The following is a 22,646-nucleotide window of genomic DNA, read 5'->3' on the forward strand; positions in this document are numbered from 1 at the left end:
TCTGCACCTCCATGGAACCTTATTTTATGAACCTTCTATAGCTAAGGGAACTTTTGACAGAAATCCTCTCCCATCATCCAGAGTGCACATGTCCCTAAGGGATTCCCAGCTATTCCCTGTTTCCCAGAGATCTTCATATGGGGCCTTGATGCCAAAAGAATATCTGGGATCAACCTCAGTAGAGGAATTTACCAATGCCACATGACACAGCAGTACCATAATGGAATAAATTTAATATTGGCGCCAAAGCAGAGATGGAAGATAGGTTGTGTGCATGCACAGACTAACACCCAAAGAACCAGTTATAGATAAGCAACCTGCTCTTCATTGTGGTCTCTGTACATCACACCTACACAGGAGTAGCAAGCTAACTTACCTAGAGGAGAATCAGTGTTGGTAAGGCTATTGCAAGACTGAAGATAGAATTGCCCTTCCAAGGGAGCAGTCAATCCTTGCTTGAACATCCAATTTATAGTGCTGAACAGAGGTAGATGGGGTTGACCAAGTCATATGCCTGTGACCATGTCACTGCCCCATCAAATGGGCCTTCAATGATGCATCAAACTCAAGCTCAGCCATCTTATAAGCCAAGTATATGGTATCAACCATTCAGGAGATGAAATGCTATGAAAAGACAGGTACGCCCCTCCTCTTTTTCCCATAATGGACAAAGAGCTTCGGCAGTAGTTCAACTGGATCAGTCCTTCATATGTAGAAACTAACTGCACTATCAATGTAAAGCCATTTTCCAATGGTGATGCGGCAGATCAAACAAATGATAATCGTGCAATGTCCTAACTGACACTTGGAAGCCACTGTTGGATGGAAGCTGATAATGAGGAACCACTTTGTCCCCATGAAAAATCATGTACGGCACATCAGAACTCAGCGTACAAAGTTCATTGAACCAATGTGCCAATATCATTGCTGTAAAATTGCTGCCTTCTAGAAGAAAATGTGAGGTTTGATAGACACTGAATGTTCAATAGGCTTTTCATCAAGACTTTGAGCACCATGACAAACACTGCTGTGCTGTAAGTGTTTCACAGGAAGCACTAAGTTCCAGGCTCCCTGAAGGAATTGCATTACCAGAAGACAAGAATGCTGAATTCCCCCTATTCTTTCTCTATCTGCTAAACAGTATCTGCTAAACAGATGGGCATGGAAAGTTTCAAACCATCCTGAAAAATAAGAACAAATGATGATGATAAGACCTATAGGATGGCCTCTTTATGTAGAAACATGGCCACTTCCAACTGTAGAACGTATGTTAGAACCATGGAGCAAATACCCCAAAAGGGAAGGAGATTATTAAACTCAATCCTCTAGCCTGTTTTGCTAAAGGAAGGAACCCAGGAGTCCAATGGTCCAAATATGAAAGGAGACAAGCAAGATCCAGAGTGGAGGATGGAGAAAAAAGGATGAAATAGAATGAGGAACCAAAGGTGACATTAGAGCCCTGGTTATCTTTCTGAGGAAAGGAAAAGGATCAAAAAAATACCTCTTTTTCTGTAAAGAGGAAAAAGAACAGCAGGATCAATGGTCTAGTGGTGATTTACAAGGGGCAAGACCATTTGTACTACTTGAACTGAAGCAGTGATTGTTGTAAAGTCCCATCATCCTTTCTGTGAGCTTCATGTTTGGTACCAACTCCATAGCATCATCCATGCCTGAATTAAATAACCCTTCCTCATCAAAGGAAAGGTCCTTGAATCTTGAGCCTCTTGCCAAAGTCCTGATTGCAGCCATACACACTGATGAAACACACCACTGCTCTGGTGTCACAGTTCACCTGGTAATGGAAGGTGTTAATTTTATAACTGTGAAATTCTTAATCCTTAAGCTTGGAAAACTCAAGTCAATTCATGACAATTGTGGCTAGAGTAAAAGTCAGAAAAAGAAGATTGGAAAAAATAAGTTATCTGACATGTAGCAATGTAGTAAATGTAAGGGCAAGACTAATTATGCAAATAGATCACAGCCATAGAATTTAATGAGAAGTGGAAATCCTAGTTTACATAACATAGTTTTTAACTGGGAAAATAACAGAAAAAATAAAAATGTAAAGGAAATAGAATATCTGAGGATACGACAGAGATTAATGTTCATATTGTGTCATAGTAAGTTAAGAAGAATACAGAATAAGTTAAAGAATTGCAATTTAGAAGAAATTTTTAATGAATTTTAATTGAATTTCAAAAAACGTGACTGAAGTAGAAAGGATAACAGCCACTGACTTACAGGGAAATATTTTATGTAACATTTATTTAAAATCCCTTGGTGTTCCTTCATATTTTTTTCCTTTTATTCCTATTCTCTTTTCTTTCTTTTCTTCAAACATCATTATTAAAACATTTTTTAAAAACAATTTATAAAGAGAGACTGAGGGAACCTACTAGGGACCTGTGTGCTTAAATGGTGGGGGAGGGTTCAAGCCCAGATTTCCTCAGCTATAGAAGATTCCCAAAATTATTGTAATAATAATTGAAACCTTGATGAAGAACATGAAATTATAAAGATGGCTCTAGAAAGATCCTTAAGCTACAACCCTCTTCTGTGAAGGCCATGCAACCGCATCCTGAGCAGGCTGTACATCCATCTTCCAGACAGAAGAACCATCCACCAACAGCATCTCAGTCTTGTCTTCAGTTTGTTAGCCCTCATCCTGCCCTGTCACCATGAGGCACTGGTTTCCCACACCCACAGCCACACCTGATGAAGATGAAATCGAGATGCAGAGGTATCTATCACTAACATACTGATGGCAACAAACTCGATTGATGTGGAAAAGCATGAAGGACAAAACCTTGGGAACTCAATGCAGGGTGTGAGAAGTAGAAAATTACTGTGACTAACAGACTACAACAGTTAGGCGATGGATCACTTAGTGATTAATAAAGTTATTGTAACTAGTGAACTAGAACAGTTAAGGCTATAGAACAATTGGTGATTAATAATGAAACTAGTACTAAAACAAACTAATAGGATGCATATTAATAATCGGTAGACATGGCATTAAACTTCTGAACTTAGAATCCAAAATACGGCTGCACAATTAGCTAATGCATATTCATAGTGCCTCCTACTATAACTCAGAGGGTTATTAACATGAACATGGGACGTATGAGCAGGTGGGGGTAACATACCAAGGAGTAGTATGATGAAGGCGGATGGGAAGAATGGGAATTCCCAGCATCCCAGCCAATGGGAGAAAGGAGGCAGGGACTTTGCGCGTGAAGTAGGGAACAAAAGGCTGTGTAAACTGCTCCTCCAGTGCACTACCTTTGGGCTGAGTGCCCGGTCTGGCCAGAACGTATTAAACTGTTGCTGCTTGGTACTTTGCCTCCTGTATCATCATTGCTTGGATTTCATTCCTTACAAGGGGAATCCATGGGTCATGTAGTATTCACCAAGCACCACCTTCTGAAGCAGTATTTCTCATTCCCAGCTCAGACAGACACCCCAGAAGAATAACATGGTCAATAATATCATAAGCCACTGAGAGAGAGATCCAGGAGTATCAACAATGTCATATTTCCCATCTCTCTCCTGACATCATACAGGGCAACCAAAGCTGTTTTTGTGTCAAAACTCAGTCTGAACCCCAGCTAAACCGGATAATGTTATGATCCCATTTGTTTATTTTTAATTGAAAACTGACTGAAACTCACTTCCAATTTTTATTACACTTATTTTAACAAAAAACAGATATAGCATTATAACCCTATAATGATCCTACAGGGGAGTCAGAGATCCACTTCCCTGCCATCAACCCCTCTCAGCCAGCATGGCTGAGCTGTAAGGTCAGGAAATCGGAGGGAGAAAGAACAGGGGGGGAGACCAAGAAGCCAGGATGCACGTTATCCCAAGCTGCCTGCAGCCTCCTTATTTCCCTTCTAAACTGCTGTTGCTGGATATGCTAAAAGACTCATCTAGCAACATTTTCAGAGCAGGAGGCTCCACCACCTCTTCTGCCCTGCACTGGATTGTCATAAGCCTCTGAGTTTGGTAGTTTCCATTCACTGTCCTTCACAGTTCTGCCCAGGTCTTCTAAGCTCAAGACTGTGGATTCCTTAATGGAATTGATCCATCTCACATTTCGTTTCCACTTCTGCTGCCTTCAACTTTCCCTAAGAGGTCTTATCCACTGAGTCTTGCCTACTCATGATGGCACCTGAAGTACAACAGCTTAATTTTGTTACTTTTGCTTCCAGGGAAAGTTCTGGCTTGATTTATCCAGGAGCTGCTTGTTCATTTAATCTGTTGGACCAGGATATTCACAAAGATCTCCTCCAGCATCATGTTTCAAATGAATAAATTTTGTTCCTTAAATCCTCTCTGCCTGAACCTCTGTTTCCTATCTACTGAACTTTGCATTTTTAAGAATGTGTAATGAAAAATAACACTATACTTTTCATGGGACGTGAATTCTTCTTTGCTATGCATTATGGATCTTCACTGTTGATAGCTCAGAGCTGTCAGATGGCTTGGGTTCATCCAGTCTTCAACTTGTCTATACCTAGACAAATCTACTGTGGAGATTCCAATGTGGAAACTTTGGTAGAAATTTTTCTAAGGACTTACTTGTGATCCTATTTTAACTCATGGATTTGATAGGCCTGGATTCCAACACGGATTTCAAAGTTGGACTCAATCTCTGCATGTGTGGATTTGTTTAGGGTTAGGGGTGTTTAGGGTTCTAGTCTTTTTCTAGAACCCCTGCCTTTGGTTCCTGTAAAGGCTTACCTAGGAATCATTCGAGCCCTTACCCTCTATTCTAAGCTGCAGAAATTACAACAGGGAAGCTGAGCTGTCTGGATCCGGTTACAGGTATTAGCTTTAGAGTTTGTGGAATTGCTTATGGAGCCTATAGTTAACTCTCACCAGCTATCTGATTTCTGTAGAGTGTTACCATTAAGCTTTTACAGTGAGCTTTGCAACAATAAAAGACCCTCAACAAAGCAGGGATCACAGTTAAGCTTCAAATTCTTTCCTCACTCCTGAAACAAACACTTTCCCATGTATTCATGATCCATTTCAAAGCAAATTATCATAAAACTGTTCTTTTACTTGTGTAGCTACCTATTAGCACTAGTCAAGTATAGCATTCTTTTCACTCTTACAGCAAGACAATGAGGCAAGTTACTATTATTCCTATTTTACATAAGGCGATCTGAGATGCAACAGCAAAATGCTCAAAACAATGAGCCCATGAGGTCAATGTGATCTCAAGTGTCTATATTCCAAGTTCAACAATCATACAAAGTTGTATGACTGGACTTTTTCTTTCATATTTCAATTATACAGTCCCATGTATTTCACTGGGGCTGCAAATAACATCTTACAATCCAATTCTTTATTCTAACCCAATTTTTTATTCTACAGATGCATTAACGTTCCCATGAATTATCTTACAAGCATGAGTCTGTCCTCCAATTGTTCATAGATGTCTTGGTGCTTTCATCCCTATACTGTGACTACATTTCCACAGTTCTACATATAAATTTCTTCAGAGAAACCAAATCAATTTATCCAAGTTGATGAACTGGTAATAAATTTGGCAATTCAGTCAACAGATGGTGAAAGATACAAAATTGGTTACAAGCAATTGTTACAAATGGAGGAGGGACAGATAGCTACATCTGCTTTTCCACTCCTCACACTTATCTACAGAAAAAGCAACCATGACATATGAGCCCCTCTCTTACTTAGACTGTAGCAATGGGCAAGGAAGCAGCAGCTAGTGAGAACCTCTATTTCCCTCTGCAACAGGAAAAAGCCAGTGTGAAAAGGTAAAGCAGACAGGCTGACAAGGACTGACAGTCATATTCCACAATTACGTTCCTGCAAGCATATCTTGTTCTTGTCTGCAATGAAATCAAACCAAATCAATCTGTACAGAAGGAAAATGCTCTCAATTTATTAAAAAGGTGAAATATAGTCCTCAAATTGTCTGTTCAAACCCAGATAATGCTGAAATACATAAATGGTGGCACCAGATCTCAAGTTTATTCTGAGAATATTAAACAGTACCCTATCCTGCTCCCAAGCTGTTCTGAGAGGGAAGGGAAAACAAAACACCTCAATCACCACTGATTCATTTGGCATCCTAGGCCTTATTTTAGACAATTTCATTGTTAAACTACCAACTGAGATAAAAAATATTTTGTCATTAGTGCAAATGAAATGTTCAATTGTTTTCTTCTTTGCTGACAAAATAAACATTTTTTCTCATACATGTACACAAAAAAGTACATATTCGACTTTATAAACAACTTGTAACAAACAGCTTAGTGGCACAATTGTAATGCAAGATTAGACAGAAAAAATAGATATAACTCATTTAGGAGTTATAAGCAATATTTTGTATCTCAACATACATAGGGCCCTAATTATTTATTCATGTTCTCGCTGCCCTGAGACACTGTAAAGGGCAGGATACAAAAAAATTAAATTAAATTAATTAATTAATCATGTTTCTATTAATGTTTTGCTATTAAAATAACTATCAATTCTATAAAGGGTTAATACAAGTCCTAACCTTGATCAAAGTCAACAAATCCAATAAATTCACTAACAGTTGGACACACACCTTCCAATAATATGCATCTTTTCATTACCAATACCTTCTTATTACAGTAGTTCAAATAAAGTGAGAACTGCTTTCGCTTCCTTTCCTCTATTTCTTCACTTGACTGGTTGTCAACTTTGTCCTGAATTTTCTGTAGTAGAGGTCTTGAAACACTCTCAAACCATTTCTTGTACAGCATTTCCTTCCTCCTTAGAGCTAAGAAATCATTGTGCTTCAAATACCTGTCTACTTCCTAATTGACAGAGAAACTATTATTAACAAAGCTAGGTAGCTTATAATAAGTAAAACTAATCAAAGACTTTAAACCAGTCAGGAACCATTAAAAATAAAGGAAAACAAAAACTTGTAGGTAACATACAATCCTAGACAAAAGACACTGAAAATCATCCACCTAGCTGGGGCACTGGAGAAGGGAAGGAGTCTCTGGATATCTTGTATAGGCTTTTGAACAGCTATCCTTGAATAGCCTTTCCAATCTCCTGTGCTCCCCACCAAACAAAACTCCCTCTTCTCCCTGTTTCCAAGTTCCTCATTCTGGAGAGCAGCTGGCATGGTTCCTTCCATGCCAGCTGCAAGAGGGAAACAGCATTCTTAGGGAATTTGTTGCACCTATACTCAAGACACATCTTTATGCTACACATACTTAAGGCACATTTCCCTTGGATAGCAGCCAGTGCAATTCTTTGCATGCTAACTGTGAGTGGAAGTGAGGGTCTGGGAATCTGAAATAACCTATGGTCTATCAAACACTGTCTAGGAGCCACAGGATTGCTCCCTAACTTAACATTCCACCTGCTAAAACTTTAAATTAATCATGAGACGCAAAATATAAAGCTCATATGTCACAATTCTATTTCATTACAGCCTCATGATAAATTTGTGAGGAACCCGCATGTACTTTTGAAAGTTAAGGTTTCTTGTTATCACAGATATGCAGAAAATCTTGACAGCATGAGTTACATGAAATCCCACAAATGGTCAAACAAGGGTGAGAATAGTTTTAGAAGACAGGCTATACTTGAAATTCTGGAATGTGATGGTAACTGGGGGGAATTTTCACATTGATTAGCTAGAACCCTACAGCCATACCCACTTCACTCTATACCATGTAGCAGAAGAAGAAACTGAATAGGAGCTACATGTTATTTGATAAAACATACTACAATAACACTAATATACCCTGTACACTGCCTGAACAAGAATCTCCTAGAAGTTGATGAATGACAGAGGTGTGCATCACAAAACATTTTCTTTTTCCTTGAGCAGCATACTGAACTACAGACATAAGGTGTGACCCGCATCTTTGCTATTCTTATAGGACCACTACCAGCACATGCAGACAAGCCAAAGCAAACCAGCCCATTTACCTTGATACCCTAATGCTTTCTTACTTTGTCACTGTCCACTAAACAGAGAGATAATTGGATGGCTTTTAAAAGTAATAAATAAATATATCTAAGATAGGCACAGACCTACAGCTGTCCAACCACTCCAGGAGCTACTGGGACTTATTTGTATGGAATAACTCACATCTAGGACCTGTACACCTACAAGACCACATTCTTCCCATTACTGAATTCAGACTTGCAGTACCTGCAACAAGCTGGCTAACGCACAGGATCCCAGAATGTAGGAAGAAGCTTAATGTTCAAGGGTGTAGCACAGCATGGGGTGCAGGTCAACCCTGCACAATTTCTGAAAGGAGTCTAATGTACAGCATGGCAGAGCAAAATAATGAAGGGGCTGGGAAGGAAATGCAAGTATCAAATATATCCAAGGGTAAATCAACACAGATGTAACAAGATGTAAGCATTTAATATGCCTTATTTTTGCTCTGCATTGGCAGAGTAGGGGTGTGTGTCAGGATAGCAATACATGAAAATGGTGCAGTCTTTACCCCTTTCTCCTCCATGCTGTTCCACCTGCTATTAGCTGTAAGGGAGAGACTGAAAGCTCCCCCTCTTCCATGGCTGCTATATATGTAACAAAAATCAGTCATTCTAAATGTTTACATGCATTTAACATCACACCTAATCTGTCTCACAGTAGGTTCAGTTGCTGCTGAATGTATACCACTTTCATAATGCCCCTAGAAAAATACAATTTCTCGTCAAAGGTATGTATGAAAACATGTTAGATAAAAATGATCTGATGCCTAGAGATTTTCAAATCTGTTTATCTTTCTCAATCAGAACGACATGCTGTAAAAAGTATGTTTCTTACCCTTACAAAGTGATTTTCTCTTTCCAACAGGGATTGAGTGGAACCAACAGCATCCTGGGTTTCATTAACTACGGCCTAATAAAATACCAGCAAAATCTGTAAAGTAGAACTGCTAAATCAAGAGTAGTAAATCAAATTAGTATTATGAATCCATCAGTACTGCAGGTATAGTAAGCCTCATAACCAACAAGAAGAAGCTGAAAATAAAAGTTACTTGAAAAGCCTTCTTTGGAATTAATGGTGCTGGTGCTTCTTTGAAGCTGCATTAAGCCAGTGACTATCTGAGAGTGGGGAAAAATTGCTAGGCACCAAAAGTTATGAGAAAAGTTGTAATAGTCTCTACCTGCACTGCCAAGAAGTTTGAAAGAATGGCTGATTTTGAACATCAGGGCTGTAAATCCAATATGCTTTATGATGTATTAAATTGGTTCAGAGTATGTAGAATATTACTAAACTGTACAATAAAAGAGCTAACAAATGCCAGTTCCAATATCATACAATGTTGCACAATTCAGTATAATTTTATGTAAATATTTGATCAAGCTTTCAGCATTTAAAAATGAAAAGGGAAACTATCAGAAAAGCTGCATAATTGAACAGTCAGATACACAAGTATATTGAATACTGTGGTTAAGAGTTAACTGATAAGCAAATACTATTAGCCACACCGAGGGACTAAAATGCATATCTGAATCGTATTAATAGAGCAATCCTATGGGCCATGAAGGTGTAACATTACAGTTCTTTCACCTTTCCAAAGCCCTGCCAGTATGCATTGAACAGGCCAAGCAATGAAGGATGAGCAGGGAGCTTTCTGCCTCCTGAAGATTATTTTCTAAAATAAATATATAATATATATCCCCTCATATGGGTTCTAATGGAAGCAAAAATACTTTACCAGCCAGATCATGGCTCCTCAAACTACAGCCCTCACCATTGTTATTTATATTGATCTTAGAAGTTTTAAATAGAAATGTTAAGAAGATGTGGATATTAAAGGTGCCAGAATTAGAAATGAAATTAATAAATTACAAGCATTCATGGACAACCTAGTTTTTATCTTAGAGGATCCCTTGGTAACAATGTCTAAACTTTTAAAAAAGATAGAAGACTATGGTGAAGTTATCAGGATAAAAATAAATAGAGAAAAGACAAAATTGTTAGTAAAAAATCTCACATTGGAGTAGAAAATGACTTTGACGGAATAAGTAGACCTCCAAATTGTTAAAAAGGTTAAATATTTGGGAGTTTTTCTTACAGCTAAATGTGCTACATTGAAAGAAGATAACTATGTAAAACTATGTAAGGAAATTAAGATTGATCTGGAAAAATGGGCGAACTTGCAATTATCACTGTTGGGAAGAATAGCAATAGTTAAAATGAATATATTACCAAAACTCTTGTTTTTATTCCAAACAATTCCCATAAAAAATGATAATTTTTTTTGAAGATTTAAACACCCAAATTTTGAGATTTATATGGCAAAAGAAGAAACAAAGGATTAAATTAAAAATGCTCCAGAAGGCCAAAGGGAAAGGGGATTTTGGCCTTCCTGATTGGATGCTGTATTATCAAGTTTGTGTCTTAATGTGGTTAAAAGAATGGATATCCTTAAGAAATAAGAGAATCTTACAAATGGGATGGCATGCTTATATGTGGTATGAGAAGTGCAAGACACATGGTTGTTTCTTAAATCATTATATCAGAAAGTCATTAATGTCAGTTTGGGAAAAACTAAAAACAAAGCTGCATATTACGTTGCCAAGATGGCTTTCTCCTATGGAAGCTCTTACATATCCAAATGCATATTAATATGATTGTGAGATATCATGATATTTTGGAAAATGATGGAAAATTGAAACCGAATCAAGAACTACAGGAGCAGGATATTGATATTTCTTGGCGGCATAAGGTTCAAATACAATCGAGATATGTTAAACATTTTTATGGTTTTTATAAGGAATTAACATCTGATCAAATAATTTTAAAATCAGATAAAAATGATTAAAAGATTGTATAACTTTCTTTTGGACATGAGAATGGAAGACAAACAAGTTAAGCAAACTATGATAACATGGGCACAAAATTTTGGATATATTATTGAGTTACAGAAATGGCAAAACCTGTGGGAAAGAAATATTAAGGTAACCTTAGCAACTTCATATAAAGAAAACCTTTATAAAATGTTTTATAGATGGTACCTATCGCCAAATAGACTAGCAAAAATGTTCCCAAGTATGTCAAATAGATGTTGGAAATATAAACATAAATCTGGTACTTTTTATCTTATGTGGTGTACTTGTGATAAGGCAAAAAAATACTGGGTTAAAATACATAAATGGCTTGAGGAAATGTTACAAAAACCTTTAACATTTAAACCTGAACTTTTTCTATTAGGCATTATCTCTGATGACTTTGATAAACAAGCTATATACCTGACATAATTACTGTGGCGAGGATTGTATTTGCCCAACACTGGAGGAGTGAAGAGCCACCTATTGAAGAACTGATCTTAAAAAAGATTTTGGACTGCGCAGAAATGGACAGATTGACCTTGTCTCTGAAGGAGAAGGAGGATACATATTTCTATCAAACTTGGAACTCTTTTTACTATTGGCTAGAGAAACGGGACTATGCATAGATCTGAATATGGTTATGGACTGTTAAAAAGAGTAAGATGCTGACCCAGTATGTCCGATGTCTTAAATGATTGATGTTTCTAATGTTAGTTTCTAAAAAAAATAGTAAAATTTATTTAAAAAAAAAAGAGAGAAATCTCTGCATTTGGAGCAAACTTAAGCTTGGAAAAATTCTCCAAGTTTAGAATAGACAGATTCAAAACAGGAAAAATGAGAACCTGAAAGATAACCTATTGTTATTGGTGTGAGGAGGCAGAGGGGCTCAGCCCTTTTCCTGGGGCCTTCCACAGAGCACGGGGAAAGACAACAGGGCAAGGCTGGGAATCCATGTGGGGAGAGCAACACACAAGAAGGCAGCGGCCAGGGAATGCGGGCAAGCGCGCAGCTGTACGGGATTGCGGACCGAGGCAGAAACAGCTGGGTTGGGTGGAGTGCTGCACGAGGAGGGAATATAAAGAGGCGGGGGGGGGGGGGGAAAGAGGAGAGAGGAAAGAGTGCGGAGATGCACGTGCGTTTGAGGGAGAGCGGCCGAGGCGGCGGGCAGGCCGAGGCAAACAGCAAGCATAGGGACGGTGCAGTTCATTGCCATAGCGACAGAAGGGAAGGGAACCGGAGCAGGCTAGGGCCAAGGCACTGCGGGAAGCGAGCGGTGGAAGTGTAACAGAAGAATAAAGGCCCGGTGAGTGCACCATCTTTCTTGTGTTGCTCTTCATGGAGAAGCCAGGAAAGGGGGTCTTTGGCTTGCAGCCCCCTCCTGATGCAGTCACAATTGGTCATATTGTGTTTATTTTTCTCCTGTTTCCTATTTATATGGTTGTTTTTATAATATATTTTAATTTTACTATGTTTTATGGTTCTGTTTCTTACTGTTATTTTTATCTGTATTTTAAATATATTTAAATTGCACACTGTGGAAAAAAAAGAAAGGAACTGTGCATCCCACCACCAGGACAATTAGATACATGCTAAATTATTTACCCTTTCCAGAAGTTCTATCATCCTTCCAAAACTGCGATGAAACTTGGAGGTTCAAATTCTTTCCCTTTTATTAGTACATGATCAATAAATGGTCCCCAAACAGCATCAAAATTATTCTTATTTAGCCTTTTTCATTTTAATATCACAGGTTAATGTATCATGCATATTCCAAACTTCTCTGTACTCTGGCCCATTAACCAACAGGACTGGGGATAAGGATTGTTCTCTTAGCCATAAAGGGCACAAACAAATGGGGGTTTTCACCTCTGAGGTCATTCATAATCGGAGGTGGACTTTGTCTCTGGAGACAAAAATCCTCAGATCGGCATCCATACCCTACCTGTAGCTGCTACAGAGCCCCATAACAGCTTTACTTCTAAAGTCAGTGTTATGACCTCAAACAAGGAGAGGGAATGGCAAAAACAGGCATGCCAGCAGGGAGGGAATGGGGAAGGAAAAGCCAGGCTATGTTGTATCCTGCAGCCTCTCTAAACCCTGACCTGCTTCCACCAACATAACTCCACAACTTCTAATAGGGGAAAAAATAAAAGTAGGATAGAAAGATAAACACTGCCTCTGTTACTCCATGCTTCTTGCTAGAAGAAACCCAGCAGGGTGTAGGAATCTATTGGCAACTGCATACATATCCAAATCCAAACCCAAATCAATGGCAACATTTTAAAAATTATTTTAAAGATATGAAATAATGAAAAAGCAATGACAATTTAATTCCCTTGCAGAGAAGATGGAAATTAAGTTTCTTCTAACACCAAAAAACATACTCAATAAACTTTATGTAATTCAAAGAATGCATTACTTCAAAAAGGAAAGTGTCTGACAGCTTCTTTGAAATGTGCATGCATTTTCTAATCGCATGTTTAAATAGGAACATTAGCTACCTTGCTTTCTTTTCCCAAAGCTGACAAAGTGTTAGAGTACTGTCAGCAATGATTTCTCCCCAGCTCCCAAAATCAGCTGTACCTGTGTAATGGAATGATGCTTCTTTGCTGGCCATCTCTCTGGATTTTTTGCATTTTCAGTCTGGCTATCTCTGCAAATCTTGCTTGGTGATCTACTCAAGGATACTGCTGGAAGAGACTTATAAAAAGGGATAGGAAAAACACAGTGAATGTTCCAGCCACCCAACACTTAAATTTCTCTAAACAAGGAGCACAGTATTATGCTTCCCCATTCATCCTCCAAAATATTGCAAACTCTAGAACACTATGTTCTGAAATCTCTTTTGTTTTCAGCACCATGTAGATAGTAATTGAGTGAAATATAGTTCCTTTCACTGTCCTCCAGAAAACTGAAAACCTTGCTCCAGATGGTAAGTACCATGTAGTGACAAATATCATTCACAGAGGAAGTAGCTATATACTGACTCAGCCCATCAATACAATTGACTGGTATTGATGACACTGCCCGGCAGTGGCTCTCCAAAGTTTCAGGCAAGAGTCTTTCCCAGCTTTCCCTGAAGGGACTGAATTTAGGATGATCTGCATATAGAGCATACACATAGAAAACATGATTTACACCTGTTCCCTAATAGTTTAACAGCTAGCCCCTAAATCATATACTTCCAGCATTGAGTCAAGTGTGTACTGAATTAATGGACTTATTTTTCTTAAAGTCACCCACATGAGCTAAGACCAAGCAAGATGACATTACTGCACTGTTGAACATTCAAGGTAACCATGCAAAGTGTTGCAAATAAAGAAAATGCTAGGTATACCTTTATGAATATTTGGAAACTGCTTCATACTCTTTGGAAGTATGATAAGGAATTGATAAGGAATTGTCTTCACTGCAGAATGCTTGGGTATGGATGGAACTGACCATTAACAAGATAAGCATACGTCTCTAATATCATATATGTGTAGTGGTTCTGAGTATTAAAAGTGCTTTACATTATCTTGTTTTAATCCTAATCTTGACAGAAGCCCCAGTGTATTGCTTGATCACTTACAGCTCAATCCTGTACATGCTTAACTCAGAAGTAAGTTCCACTGAATCCTCCTGGAACTTACATGCAGGCAAGGGTGTTGCTAGGTTCTTTAAACCAGACCATAGCACAAATTTATATGAGAGTGAGTAAGAGGTCCCCCAATTCAGATGTCTCTCTGGTGTTTTGGAAAACAACCTACTTCTGCAGAAACCAGTTTAGAGTCAGTCCACTTCCACCAGTACTGAACCCAAGTTTAGGTTCAGAAACCAAGGCATTGTGCTTCCTGTTGACTACCGCAGGAAATAAAAATATCTGTAAAAATATCTCTTTTGGTCAGAACTGGATGATAGTTGCAAGCAGAGCTGCCACCTAAAAAGGAACTTTACCTAACAAGAATTTTTAAAATGTTGCAGAGGGCGGTTTTGTGCTCTCTCTCCATACATACACACACACACTCTCTCTCTCTCATAATTTGATTTTCTTTTAAAGGGAAATGCTAATTTTATTTCTTATAATTTACAAAAATGCCGGATTAGTTGCCTCATATACGAGGATCATGTCTCTGCAGAATGATACTTGCAGGGGGGAGGGGGCGCTGCAGGCTAGACATCTTCAGGGTCTCCAAAAGAGGAGCCTAGAGGTATTCCTAAGTAAGAAACCAGTAAGTTTCAGGATAGGAGATATGCTTCACATGGAAGAGGAGTTATCAAGTTTGGGGGTAAGTAGTGATTTGCCTGCACTTTCCCTCACCTCCACTCATCAGTTTTGGATAAGTCTGTATGACAACAACAAAGGTCAAGAGGCATCCCAAAATTCAAATTAAAAATTTCAGAAGAATTGTTAGAGTGAGGGAATTAGGACACTTGATATCCAGTTTAAAGGTTTTTTTCAGAGTCAAATGTGGTGGCATTGCAAGGTAGTCATAACTATCCTTTTGGTATAATCTGCTGCCTGCAGCTATGTAAGAGAAAGTAAAATGGAGGGTGAGAAAGAAGCATATGATGACTGATTAAATCCATTGCTGAGCTGAAGCTACTGAACTTTATTGAAAGTCCAAGGTTTGTTGCCAGTTTGGGGGCAGCAAAATCAGGTGCTGCCTGAAATACCAATATTTCATAGAGAGATCTTCCTGCCTTTTCCCTCCCGCTGCAAAATGTCATTGCAAGCACACTCCTGGCTGTAGGCATGTACAAGTAGAAAAGCAGAGAGAAATAACAGACCATGGAAAGTGGCAGTCTCCCCTTAGTTTAAAAAGTGGCTGCCTTCATGCTGCACACCTTGATCTACTAAGGAAGTGTATTTTGACGTTTCCTAGTAACTAAAAGCTACTGAGCTGAGGGGAAAGAAGCAAGCTTGTAGTAAGACATAAAATGGCCCTGGGGCAGCCCTAAACATCCAGGGCCAACACTCAGAAGATCTGAGGTACATGCCAGGTGTGCCTTACCAATGCCCATGCTTCCAGGTAAGCGAAAATAGGACTGCAGCCTAACTTATCATACTTCACCTGACTGTGAATATGATGATCAAACTCTGTAAAAGCTAAACTCCAGGTAAGGTTAAGAAGGAAAATTTGTACAGTTTTTGACATCACAGTATCTCTAAGGAACTTTACCATATGAAACTGCACTCAGCAGTTTTAGATTTAATATTTACTTAAGATGAAACTCTAACCATCTTGCAATGCTAACATTAATATTTTTGTGATGTTATACTGGCAAAGCAGCTGATATACACAGTCACTTACTTGCTTTGCATCTGGCAACATCAGCTCCATCTGAGCCCTTGGACAGCGAAGTCTTATGAGCCACTTCAAGTCTGAGCTCTCCTGCCTTGGCACTCCTGTATAGGTCTAGGATGAATGTGTTAAAACATTTAAGAGGGCAAAAAACAGATGAACTAGAATTGGTCACAAAGGCAGTTGCTAGTATTGAGAAATAAAATAAATAAAAACTTCAGAGGACTTGAGAAATATACTGGCTCACAGCACTTTCAGATTAGTTTGCTAATCCAAGTGTCAGCTTTATAGTAACTCACTGTAAATGTGTCTGGCTATAAAGCTACTGAACAGAATGAGAACAGAACTGTTCCAGTGTTATGTCATAACAAGAATGGTGATATCATTTCTCAGTTCCACCATAGTTCTTTTGACTTGTTTTGCTTCTCTTTATTCCCTAAAATACTATAAACTAATTAGGTGCTCTACCATAGAGAATATGGTGTCGTACCAACGGGCAGGTAGAAAATTAATAGCCAGCAGAACCAAGCTAATTAGAAACAAGTAACTAGACAGAATTTGCAGCACATGCTGCTTTGGAAATATGAAGCTTTGCATCTTTAGAAATCAAATATACCAATGGGCAGGCAACATGGTGCCCAGAGCCACCAGCACACCTCGTGGGCCTTTCCTGACAAGCCCCAAGGTACCCCAGCCTTCCCGCTTGAAGAAAAAAATTCTTGCTAGGTATGGGTTCAAAGGAATTTAATGTGCTGGGGTTTGGACTCCACCTCAGTTTGCAGTCAGTCTTTCAGGAAGATTATTTGTTCTTTGTGACCAGCCACACTGCCAATGGTAGACGTTTTGTGATAACATCCAAGACATTTTCTTCATTTGTTGAATGAACTCCCTGCTGAGGCCCACCGGTCACCAAGATTATCATTTTTTCAGTGTCAAGTTTTTAGAAAGTCTTCTATTCTCAGGCATTTAGTGGCATATGATGAGCTATGTCTGCTGTTTCAGTTAGGTCTAGTTCTACTGAAATTTTATTAATGTTTAAGCTGTTTTATAAAATATTGTGTAATTTTATACTTTATTGTATCCGCTTTTATTATTGTGCTTTGATAAACTTCTGTGAACTACCCAGAAATAAAGTTAATAGTTAATATTTTTGCTTTACTATTAACAGTTTTATTTATTTCATTATTTATAAAATGAATTCCCACCAAGAAGTGCTAAAAGAAAATACTTTAAGCTACTTCCAGATCAGATGTATTTCTGTTCTACCCCTTTTGCCTGTCCAATGAAGATACAGACACCACTTCATGGACTAGTATACTAAGTAAGAAGACTAAGAGTTACATAGCAGTGCTTTCCCTAAGGAAATTTAGTCCAGTATTTTCCTCCTACATCTGATGCAGTCCCTCCAACAAAAGCCCTCTAATTCAACATATCTTTGCAAGGGAGGCAGTATTTTAAAATCACATGTAGTACTGAAGAAATATATATATAATATATATCTTTAAAATAATGTGTGACTGGAGTAACTAATAACTTGTTAATCAGCATGCATGTTACAATGTTATAATTACTGTAACATTCATGATATATGCATATTACACATGCATAATCTTTATTACATTTCTTCAATAAAACATCTGACATGCATACCTGGTAAGATGTAAAGGGCATCCATTGTGCAGACTCTGTGAAATCATCTTTGTCTAAGCTCCGTGAGAATCTAGTCTTTTTACATGACGATATTCGCTGCAAAGATTGGGGATAAGAAAAACATCCAAGAAAACACTTCAGTTTAACACATACTTGTGAGTATGTCTCACTAGAACTCATGTCTGACTGATAGTACACAGGAAAGCACGTGTGCAGACACGGAGTAAGAAATTTAATCCAAGTTTTTTCATCAAAACACAACTATGCAATTCTCAACTGTGTACCAAAATCTGCATTTTATGAACTTTGTGATGCAGCCTTTCTTAAGAAAAATATATACAAAGGGAAATGTGTGCGCAAAATGCGTATATTTGAGAAATACGTGCACAAAATATGAGCACAAAAATTTTGCAATGGAAGGTAATTCCAAAAAGCATTCATTAAAAAATAAACTCAACATGTATTAAAGTATGCTTAGAAAAAGTACAAATTCTATAAAAAAAAATTAGGTCATGAATTTATGTAGAAATTGATGTAGAAAAAGGACCTTAAAAATCTAACAATCTCAGTGACAATGCAGTCATCAGATTGATTCCTCCTGAACACACACACACAAACAGCTGTAATTTATCCAAGCAATCAAGGGGAATGGAGCCAAAGCAATTGGGTGGATGAGTAAATTCAATATTATTCCAAAAAGTGGGGGGAAGTTTTGACAAAAGATGAGGTTTCACTGGTAGATACAAGCTCAGATTAAAAGTGAAGAAAGTTCCAACATCATGAAATATTGGTTCAACACTTATTACAGATAATTGCATGTGATAAAAGCAGCAATGTTCAAGAACAATGACTAAGTACAAGATGAGAACATCATGTTCCAATGCTATTTTCGTTGACAGATTGACTAGGCTTATACAACATGTTAAACCACCAGCATGTTGAATGACCCCCCCCCCCCTTCCCATTGTGTGTGTCAGAAGTACTAAGGGATCCTTCCCTTTCTGCCATTCAGCAGTGGTGCAGCTCAGCTTATCTGTGTTACACCTGAGTGACTGGGAGGGGATATGCCTCACACTGGGCTTTCAAGCCTAATGTTAGGCTGCTCATCCCCCATTCCAGATGCCCTGCCCACACTCCTGCTGATGCCAGGAAAGCAGGACTGATCATGAGCAAATCCATTCTGTCAGCACTGAAAGGGGGGCCAGGCATAACAGCAGGTGACAGGTGCTGAAAATTAGCACTTTAACTCCTCTCAGTACTCTGGCATGGTGTCCCTAAAATATCAGCTGCAGCACTGAGGGTAGATGATCTAAATATGGTTATACTTTTACATTTAAAAGCACTTTTTCTGAAGAAACAGGAAGAATCAGAACTTAAAACATTAGTAGCCTAACACTTAGGGACCTGCTTATGTTTATCTGACCTTGCATGACCTCTGCTACTTCACAATTGCATGGAAACCTGCCCCTGCCATTTTGTATATCATATCCAATTTATTATGGGTACAATTATCAGAATCGGAGAATTATAGGGCTGGAAAGGGCCAGCTAAGCCATGAGGTCCAAAATCCTGTTCAATGCAGGACGCAAAAGAAACCATGGCACCTTCTCAAACTGGGGAGATATAACAAGTGGGGTACCGCAGGTTCCTCCTGGGTCTAGTGCCCTTCAACATTTTTATTAATGCTTATCAGGGAATGCTTATCAGATTTGCAAACAAATTAATTGGCAGGATAACTAAACTCCTGGAAGACAAAAAATTCAAAACGAGTTTGATAGGCTGAAACACTGAGTTAAAAACAATAGAATGAAATGTAATGGGGATAGATCTCAAGCTCTGTACCTAGGAAAAGATGCCAAACGTAGTTACAAGATGGAATCACCTTAGTGAATTTTAGCCAAGGTACGAGCTGAGCAGGAGGTTGGACATGATCGTCTTATTAGCCCCTTCCATCTCCATCTGCTGGGTTGCTAATCAGGGTATCATGGGACACTTTGTCAAAAGCTTTGCTGAAGTCAAGATATGCCATGTGCACAGCATTCCTTGCAGGCCACTAGGGAGGTTACCCAATCCAAAAACAAAGTCAGATTAATCTGTGCCAGATTTTCCCAGGGTGTGATGTCAGACTGACTGACCTGCAATTCCCAGGTTCTTCCTCCCCTTCCCCATTTATAAAATAGGAATGACATTAGCCCTCCTCCAGTCATCTGGCACTTCCCCTTTCCTCCATGACTGCTCAAAAATAATAGAGGTTCTGAGAGTTCTTCTGCCAGCTCCTTTATTACTCTAGGATGCAGTTTATTGGGCCTCAGAGATGTGAACTTGGTCAAATAATTAGGTGCTCCCTGGCTATTCACCTATTAGTCTCAGGTTTCAATCCTGTCCCTTCAGCTTGTACTTTCCCTTTGCCAGGGTGGTCATTTCTGGGAGAAGAAAGTAGAAACCAAAGTAGGAATTGAGCACTTCTATCTCTTCTTTCTCATCTTTCATTTTGCCATCCTCCTTGAGTAGTTGAATTTCTTTCCTGTTTTTATGTATGAAGAAGAGTTTCTGTTGCTTCTGAGCACCTTTAGGTAACCACTGCTCATACTCAATTTTAGCCTTCACTGTAATTCCATGTTACTTGTCTCTCCCTTTCCCATGTAGCCTGACTTTCCTACCATATCCTATATCTGTCTTTTTTGTGTTCAGCATCTCTAACCTTTTTGTGAAATTGTACTGGCATCTTCAGTCATGTTCTGCCTTTTTTCTGTTGGAATTGCCTGTAATCTGCCACATTACCACCCAAAAACATCCCACCCATCTGCGACTCCTTAATCACTTGCCAGAGAACCTTACTTATCATTGGCCTGAACATTAAAATTGGCATTCCTACAATTCACAGTATTTGTTTGACAACACTTGGCTTTTGCATCCGTTAGAATCAAGAATTAAAGTGTGTCGAGGTCACTTCCCTCAGAGTTTCTCTAACTGCCACTTTGTCCACTAGGCAATCCCTGTTGGTTAGAATCAAGTCAATCTCCAGTTCTTTCCACTGCTTTCTGTGGGAAGAGGTTATCAGCAACATGAGTCAGGGATTTCCTGGAGGAGCCATGTTTGGCAGAATTTGTCTCTGAACAGGTATCAGGAAAAAATTAAGTCTCCTATTACTACTACATTGTGCTTCCTTGAAACATTGGCAATTTGCTTTTCCAAAGTTTCAACATCTCCTCCTTGACTGGGTGGTAGACTCCAACCACTATGTTCCTTTTTATTCTTTCCTCTATTTATATTAATCCAGATGATCTTGATGGGTATATTCAGTTGACCCCTTCTGTATTCCCACGGAGAGGTGTCCTTAATGTGTAGCACAACTCTGTCTCCCTTTTCATTCCTTCTGTTCTTCTTGAACAAGTTATATCCTTCATTTGCTGAATTCCAGTCACAGGAGTCAACCCACTAAGTTTTAGTTACAGTTATCCGGTCATATTAGCTCTGATGTATTAAGAGTTCAAGTTTCTACTGTTTGTTTTCCACACTCTAGGCATACATAGACATTAAAGACCACATCTGTTAAAGTCTAACATTCTTCCCACAAATTTGTAATATCATTGCCATTGTGGTGCATAAACCTTTGTCAATTGTTTCCCTCAAGTTTACTTCTCTCTCCCAGAAGGATTCAATTTAAAGCCCTCCTGATGGATTTACTTATGCTGTGGACAAACGCATCCTTCACAATCCTTGAAAGGTCCAACCCATCCCTTGCCAGCAGTCCTTCTTTTCAGAAATATAGCTTGTGCTCCCAGAATCCAAATTTCTCACAGTGGCACCACCTTAGGCATTCATATTCGATATTTTTCCTTTTCCTTTTTATTCCTTTTCTAAGTAATAGACGGATGGATGAGAAAACTAGAGAGCCAGTGTGGTGCAGTGGTTAAGAGCATGGGACTGGGACTCAGATGATCTGGGTTCTAGTCCCTGCTCAGCCATGGAGCCAACTGGGTGACTTTGGGCCAGTCACAGACTCTCAGCCCAACCTACCTCACAGGGTTGTTGTTGTGGAGATAAGATAGAGGAGGAGATGTAAGCTGCCTTGAGCCCTTTGTAGGAAAAAGGCAGGACATAAATTGAAAAATAAATAAATAAAAACTATCTAGGCCCCAGTGTACTTGAGTTTGCTTCTCAAAGCTTCAATTTAACTGGGTCTGAGATACATACAAAACTGAAGAAAACCAAAGCAAAACCTGCATCTCCACTGTATGTAGACTATACCTGGTGCATGGATTTAGCTGATTTTCTTCAGCAAAATTAAAAAAGAAAAAAGAAACAATTTGAGAAATTAAGTAGAACCCTTTACTTGAGTTGTCACAGAGCATTCATACATATTCTTTTCCTCTTTTCAAGGTTAGATATATTTTAGTATGTTTACTGTAACATTTACCTTTTTTGTTTGGCCATGTCTACAATATCGATGCCGTGCACCTGGACAGCAGACTTTTATGAGCCAGTCTTCTTTTGAGCTTTCACTACCTGAAGACACTAATGAATCATTCTGAAAAACAAAAATATTAAGATTTAGAAAAAAATAATGCATAGAGAAAGGAATCAGAACCAAAAGGTGGGATCAGATTGACATTCTACCAACTCTCTGAAGGCTGCATGATATTAGGTGGCTTTGCCTATGTAAAGGAAGACAAGAGGAGGTCTTCTTCAGCCTTTTTTTCTTGGGCTAAATTCTGCCCAATTCCTGAACCCACAGATGAGACACCAGATTTAGCGCCACAACTCACCTGAACATCAAACTGAAGTAAAAAAAAAAAAGTTTATTGAAAAAGAGGGAAGGGTGAGGGATCTAGAAGTAAGGGAAAAGAGATAGAAGCAAAAAGTGCCAAGACAATCTAA

At 38.7% G+C, this 22,646-nt stretch overlaps 1 protein-coding gene across 1 annotated transcript in view; it reads right to left on the reverse strand.

Moving 5' to 3' along the window:
• LOC123017733 (protein FAM228B-like) overlaps window positions 1–22,394 on the reverse strand; it is a 34,385-nt gene extending 11,991 nt beyond the window's left edge. Inside the window, exons 1-6 of the mRNA XM_044419243.1 lie at window positions 22,186–22,394; window positions 17,766–17,861; window positions 16,125–16,229; window positions 13,414–13,530; window positions 8,816–8,890; window positions 6,627–6,824 (exon numbers count right to left, since the gene is read on the reverse strand). Coding sequence (XP_044275178.1) covers window positions 6,627–6,824; window positions 8,816–8,890; window positions 13,414–13,530; window positions 16,125–16,229; window positions 17,766–17,861; window positions 22,186–22,338 — 744 coding nt within the window. The 5' untranslated portion in view covers window positions 22,339–22,394. The remainder of the gene's footprint in view (window positions 1–6,626; window positions 6,825–8,815; window positions 8,891–13,413; window positions 13,531–16,124; window positions 16,230–17,765; window positions 17,862–22,185) is intronic.
• Between the last annotated feature and the right edge of the window lie 252 nt (window positions 22,395–22,646).

This window comes from Varanus komodoensis, unplaced genomic scaffold (genome assembly GCF_004798865.1).
Source record: "Varanus komodoensis strain SLA01 unplaced genomic scaffold, ASM479886v1 scaffold100, whole genome shotgun sequence".
Lineage (NCBI taxonomy): Eukaryota > Metazoa > Chordata > Lepidosauria > Squamata > Varanidae > Varanus > Varanus komodoensis.